The sequence below is a fragment of the Bidens hawaiensis genome, unplaced genomic scaffold (assembly GCF_021521415.1).
Source record: "Bidens hawaiensis isolate Kalapana, Puna unplaced genomic scaffold, B.hawaiensis_p1.1 tig00025541_1, whole genome shotgun sequence".
In the NCBI taxonomy this organism is placed as follows: domain Eukaryota; kingdom Viridiplantae; phylum Streptophyta; class Magnoliopsida; order Asterales; family Asteraceae; genus Bidens; species Bidens hawaiensis.
In genome coordinates, this window is record NW_027494076.1 from 38,264 (window position 1) to 45,404 (window position 7,141).

At 33.3% G+C, this 7,141-nt stretch overlaps 1 protein-coding gene across 1 annotated transcript; it reads left to right on the forward strand.

The window, feature by feature from the left end:
• The first annotated feature begins 968 nt into the window (after positions 1–968).
• Positions 969–6,815, forward strand: LOC143571698 (protein DEHYDRATION-INDUCED 19 homolog 3-like). Its single transcript, XM_077057059.1, has 5 exons — positions 969–1,081; positions 1,162–1,304; positions 1,383–1,460; positions 2,073–2,329; positions 6,474–6,815. Exons 1-5 carry the CDS (start codon positions 1,000–1,002, stop codon positions 6,583–6,585), a joined length of 672 nt encoding a protein of 223 aa, XP_076913174.1. The 5' UTR covers positions 969–999; the 3' UTR covers positions 6,586–6,815.
• The last annotated feature ends 326 nt before the right edge of the window (positions 6,816–7,141 follow it).

Below are 7,141 nucleotides of genomic sequence, written 5' to 3' on the forward strand. Positions count from 1 at the left end.
GGTATTGTCTCTACAAACCATACACTATGCACCGGGGTCGGGTATATAACATGGTATTTGAGTACCTTATTTCCAAAGGCAAAAAATGCATATTAATATTACATATAAGAAAGCATTCACTGCAAACAAAAGATTACTGTAACCATTAGAAGCCTAGATACGCGCGCGCACACGCATATACATTTATTTAATAAATCAAACTTGAGTGATGAAATACACATATAAAACAAATTTGCAAAAGTAAACTAATTGATAATATGTAGCATGGAATTAGCATTCATATAAATCTAAACTACGGTAAATTTTTTGAAGCAACAACATGTTCATTTGTACCTGTATTGCCAACAACATAACATCACAACAACTTTGCAAGCTAACGGCATCCGCATTTGCTGAAACAAACACATACTCTCCTTTCATTGAACTACAAATCTCAAAGAAACAAACATAAGCAGTCATAACGGTTATCCCTACATAACCGTCCAAACGGAAAACAAATCAGAAAATAAAGAGCATAATAGCATATATATTATTTTTTAATAAGACCTTTCATTTTTTTTTTATAAAAAGTATGATTGAGATCAAACAATTAAATAATACCTTTCCAATAGGATTTATCTTGAGAAACTCTGGAGGAGTCTTGCTTGACACCCATTTGAAAATTTGTACCCACTTTGACGTCTACACCAACATGCTACCACCATTTGAAACTTGTAAACATTCTTATTTGGCTTGAAAATCAGAGGTGAAAATGACAAATACCTTGGTTATCTTAGATCCAACCCCTGAGCAATCAAATATGGATCAGTCTTTATCGATTAATGATTATTGGTAAATTACCACTTTGTACATGTATCATAATATAATATTATTAATAGGAATAGTGGCCGACTTGAGTCTTCCTTTTTGGTTGAGAAATCGATCAATCATCTGTAAAAAGCAAACCTTTCTTTGTTACAGAAAATCAATCATCTCGTAAACCCTAATTCTCAATCAATCATGGACGCCGACTCTTGGGCTGCTGCTCGTCTTTCTTCCACCTCCAAACGTTACCAATACGCCCTTCAATCCAGATCATCAGGTGGCTGGGTACCCTTTCAATCTTCTTTCGATTGTTATATTATAATTAATAATTAACCCTAATCTTGTTTTTTGATGCAGAGATGTTTATGGGTTTCGAAGACGTTGAGATGGATGATGACATGCGGGAGGAGTTTCCGTGCCCCTTTTGCACCGCCTATTTCGATATAGTGGGTTTGTGTCGTCATATTGACGATGAACATCATTTGGACTCCAAAAATGGGGTAGGGTTTGTTTTTGTTTTTTTTTTTTTATTGGTTTTGTAATTTCAAGACTCTGCTGATCATGATTTGTTTTTGCAGGTGTGTCCGGTTTGCGCGGTAAGGGTGGGGCTAGATATGGTGGCACATATAACCTTACAACATGGGAACATATTTAAGATATCCTTTTTATATGATATAATCTACTTGCTTTCTAACATCCCACTAGCTGCCTTTGAGTGAGATTTTACCGGGTGTTTGTTTTTGTTGCTTAAATTTGTTAGTCTAGAGTTGTGATTTGCTATGTTGTGTCAAAGTGTTGTGTTTATTGGAAGTAACCCTGATTGAGATCGCGTGTCAATAGGACAAGTAAAGATTATTATGGGGGTTGATTTACTTTTTCTGATTTTTTAATAGAGTTTGAGTTGGAGTATGATTAGGTTTATATGGCAAGTAATAATATAGGTCTACGGCATGTTTATCCTTTCTACACAATGTTTTTTTTTGTTTCCTTATTTTCTTGCTGTATTTGTATCTATTTATCATTGATTTTTATAGGATCTTTTTTAAGAAAACCTTATTTGATGGATCATTGGTTTATGTTGAGTTTTTTGCAACTTTATAAATCCAAGTCGTGTTAGGCATTAACCCTTTTGTGTGAAGTCATGTAGTGTTACGCATGTTTGTTTGTATAGTATTAATCTAGATTGGCTAACCTCATTTATGTAAGATTGTCTGTTATATGATTCTTTATGTGGATGATAACTTGTGAATTCTTTAACTAAAACTTACATGCAACAAAAGAGGAAAAGTCGCAAAAATGGATCTCTTTCAACACTTTCGTTGTTGAGGAGGGAACTAAGAGAAGGAAATTTGCAGTCTCTGTTTGGTGGATCATCATACTTATCTCAGTCAACCAACGTAGCACCTGACCCTTTGTTGTCATCATTTATTTTGCCAATTGGTGATGAGTTGGGTGGCGCTCAATCCAGCTCGTCGGTTGAAGCAGTTGCTGCAACCAAAAGTACAAGTGAAAAAGCATCTGAAAGGTATGATATTTGATCCTTTCTCATGATTGTGGTATATATGTATGTTCTGGTTTTATATATTATGTGAGTTTTTTGTATTTCATTATATATTGACATTTTTGGACTAAAATGATCTGGTTGATTATAAAACTAAAGGCGGTCTGAAAAACGTAACAGTTCTTGCATTTAAGAAACAAATATACGTTAAAGATACGATTGTTTGTCAGATGTCCTTATTAGGGTTGCTTTTGCGTTCTATTTTTTATCCTATCGTATCACAGAACATAGGATGAGCATGATATACATTACACCAAATTAGCAATTTGTATCTTGCAACTTTTTGTTTTTGCTTTGTATACATGTTGCTTTGCAAACAGAGGCTTTTTAGTGTGTTGTCTCACGATACAAGTCTTATAACATAATCTTCAATGGTAGAAGTCAAGATGGCAGGGCATATCAAATGTTTTTGTTAAGATTGCACTCATTATAGTAGTTTTGTGTTTGTTTTAACTTGGAACAACCCTGTTCATTTAAAATTCTTAAAACAGATCGATATGGAAAAACATCTGCTATGTTTAAAAAAGTTTTAGACTGTAATTCATCATCACTTCATTAGTGAACCTATTTCTAGTGAAAGGTATTCTATTATGTTCATTTTTTAAAATTAAGTGCTTGGAAGTGAAAATCATCAAATCAGTGTGTTTAAAGTTCAGCTTATAAAATTGTTTTGTAATTAGATATAGATCAATTCGTTATGAACAAATTTGTTCTACGAGGCCACCACCGTGGTTTCGTTGATCAATGAATGCTCTTGTTCTGTGAACCCTTTATGTTTCTAAGTTTAGGCATATTGGATAAGACCCTAGGTGTGACAATCATACATTTGTTTGTAAAACCATTCCAAATGTTTGAAGCACAAACATTTATATAGCTATGTATCCTATATATGCACAAACAAATGCGCACACATACACGTATTCACATATTTGTGTGTTTATGTATGCTTGTATAAATACACACGTGTGTTGGTGTATATGCATATCTATGTAATTCAGTGGCGGAACTAGAATATAATTTTAGGGGTAAAGGAAATTTTTTTAACCGTACGTTAGGAAAACAATTTTTTTTCCAGTTTCACAAGTGTGGGCGCTCGGGTTTTGGCGTGTGCCGGGGCCCAGTAACGCGTTTCGCCCGTAGTGGCGTTCAGTAACATGTTTTGTTCGTACAAACACCCAGTTACTCTTTTCGCGCCTCTCAAGCCCGCTTTTGCGTTCTGCTCGTACAGGCGCGCGGTTTACCCTTTTTGTATGTACTGGGTTGGGTGCCTAGTTATGCGTTTCGGGCGTATCGGTGCATGGTTACATGTTTCGGGCGTACTGGCGCCGAGTAACACATTTTGCGCGTACCTTTGCCCTGTTGATTAAAGTTGGCTTTTAATGGTTTAATTAAATAGTAAGCTTTTAATAATTTTGGGGTTTTAATTAAATTTTTAAAGGTGAAGTTTTGGGCTCTTTTAACCTTTTTGAGGGATAACATAATATAATTCCAAGGTTAACGTAATATATAATACATAAAAAAAATCAACTTCGCCAGAAAAGTTTAAGGGTAGCAGGTGCTACCCTTCCCAAGGAGGTATGTTCGCCACTGATGTAATTGACTGTGTATTTGTGTGTATGTATATGCACACGTGCACATGTTGGTCTCTCTGTGTGTTGCATGCATGATATGATTGTGTGTTGCATGCATGATATGATTATTTGAATCGTTTTTGGTGGCGTGCCTTACTTAAATGATGCTTGCACCTACGCCTGACTTGTAAGTGGACCTTTGTGCTTTAAATACTACTTTCCATAGAAATTAGTATTGCATTTTAGATATAGTTACTTTGATATTTTTGTGCTTTAAATAGCAATGGCTCTTTAATAACTGCCACTTTATTAGTTCATTTAGAGACAATTGATGTCGTGTCTTGTGCATTAATTACCACCAGTTCTGTATAATAGAATTGGTATTGATTTCTAAGTTGATTTTTTTTTTCTCGTTGGTCTCATATAAATAATACAAGAGATCTATTCTATTTACAAATCACAATACATGTCTCAATATATAGGAGATAATACACTTTGAAAATAATGTAAATCTGTTCCTTATCTATCACTATAGAAATTAGTACTTCGTTTAGAGACAAATTTACTTTGCATGGCTAGAAAGTTAACGACTGGGAGAAATTAAGCAATAAAAGGAACACTCTTTGTAGTTCTATCAAGGATGAAACTTTAATCTGTTTTGTGTTTTATATATGTTAGTTTTAGTTATTCATATAGTTATTGCAGTTTATTATTTAGGAAGTATGATGAATTTATGCAGTCAATATCGGTGTCATATAGGTCCCCATGTGAAGTATCGGTCAAAAAATCGGTATCAATAATATTGGCGACATTCTTATTGCTTCTTTGAGTGTTTTAAGTCTTAATTATCAAATAGTGTTAGTGTTTTAAGTCTTAATTATCAAATAGTGTTAGTGTTTTAAGTCTTAATCAGTTCCTACTTGCTACAATTGTTAGTGTTTTGCAAGTTGCGAAAGGTTAATTTGTAAATGGCAGGAGAGTATATTGAATTTTTAGTGTTACATTGTTATATATATAAATTCTGTATGATATTAAAATCACCGATATCCCACCGCGATAATCTATATCTCAAATATCGGTCCTTGACCGACATCCCTTGAGCGATATCCGTTTTTTTTTACCGCATTAACTGCATAGTAAAATCACCGATATCCCACCGCGATAATCTATATCTCAAATATCGGTCCTTGACCGACATCCCTTGAGCGATATCCGTTTTTTTTACCGCATTAACTGCATAGTGATGAATAATGATGCAATGCATGGTACTTAAGATAATCTATGATTTATTTTGCTTACTTGTTGATTTACCATGCCAGAGAACTACAATGAGAAATTTCTGAGCTTTCTTATCCATGTAAAACTTTATAATTTATTTTAAGAAATTGTAGATAGGTTTGTCTTTATAATTTTATATATTATTAGAATAATATGTGAAGCTTGCCCAACACATACTTGGGGCCTATCGATAACTTACTTGGCTGCTTGGCAAGTGTTAAAGAGAATTATCAAAGGATATATATATATATATATATATATATATATATATATATATATATAGGGTGAGGATCCTAAGAGAACTTTTTGAATTTGAGAACTTTGAGAACCATTTTAAGCCTAAAAAAACTCCTTAAAAATTATTAATAGAATTATAACAAAAAGAAAAACAAAAATTTTAAAGAAGTAAAAAGAACCAAAAATTTTATTTACTATACACACATGTATATTTTTATTTAATCTCGATTTACGTAATGTACACATATGTACATTATCATTTATCTTAGCATGTGTGTATAAAGAATAAATTGTATAAAATTAAAAAATACGTATTATACATATATGTATAATTTTGCTAAACAAAGATTTTTTTAATTTTTTTTATGAAACCAGGATGATTTTTATTTTGCGTTTTTTTTGTTTTATAAATTTTTTTAATTTGCTTACAAAGAATTTTATTTTGTGGTCCAAAATGGTTTTCAAAGTTTCCAATTTCAAAATGGTTCTCACATGATCCTAATCCTATATATATATATGTAAATATAGGGTGCAGTTACTGTACGCTAATGCCTTAAAGTACGGTAGGTACGCGAGACGCTCAAAGGCAAAAAACAAAGGCAAAAACCTAAAACGCTCACAAAACTTAAACGCTGAAAACGCTCGGTAGACACTCAAAAACAGTCTTCGTGAAAAAAATGAAAAATTGATCGATTAACCATCCAAAACTGTTTTTTCGGTAAACCAATGATTGATTGGATATGTATTGACGATTCCGAGATGTTTGGATGTGATTTCATGGATCGATTCGTGAAAAAATGGATTCGCGTACGTAATGTACGTTAAGGCATTATTGTATTGGATCTTTTCCATACATATATATATATACATATATATATATATATATATAAGGCTTGTATTGTTTTGTAAATTGGGTAGTATATACATTTTCACCTTTCCATAATATTTGTTTTATACTGCCTGATGTCTTATACGGATTTAATATTTTTTGGTATGAAATAAACATGAATTTTGTGTTGCAGAAAACCTGAATCACCACCGATGTCGATTGAAGACAAGGAGGAAAAGAGTAGAAGATCTGAATTTGTGCAAGGAATGTTGCTGTCGACGATTCTCGGTGATGATTATTTGTAAAAAGATGCTGTGACGGAGGGGGGGGGGGGGGGGAGTTGTATCTGTTATGTAATCGGGATCGCGAGAGTGAAATGTAGTAATAAATATGTAATTTATGTTTGACTGTTGTAGTCGTATCAATTCCGTTTATGCTTTATTTAAAAAGAAGAAAGAAATAAGGTAGGTTTGATGTTTGTTTGTTAAAGTGGATGGATACATATACATATGGTTTAGATGTTTTCTTTCATAAATGTGAACCAAGTTATGTTCTGATTGTTTTATCTTCATGTTTTGTGGTTGGCAATTGGCATTATGATTCTTTTGTCAATGTAGGATTAACAGAAGATTGGGTGGTCTTTTTTTCAAGTTAAGTCGCAAATTTTGATTTATTATGTCAAACGCTGTTCTTCCGCTTTGACTTGTTTTAACTCGAGACAAACTAATACTTGATTGAATTACCTGTTTTAGCTAGAGTTGATCAAAAAAAACCGGTTCCTGGAACCGAACCGGTGGACCCGAACCGGAACCGAACCGGTTCCTACCCGTATTTGGTAGGAACCGACCCTATCTGATTCAA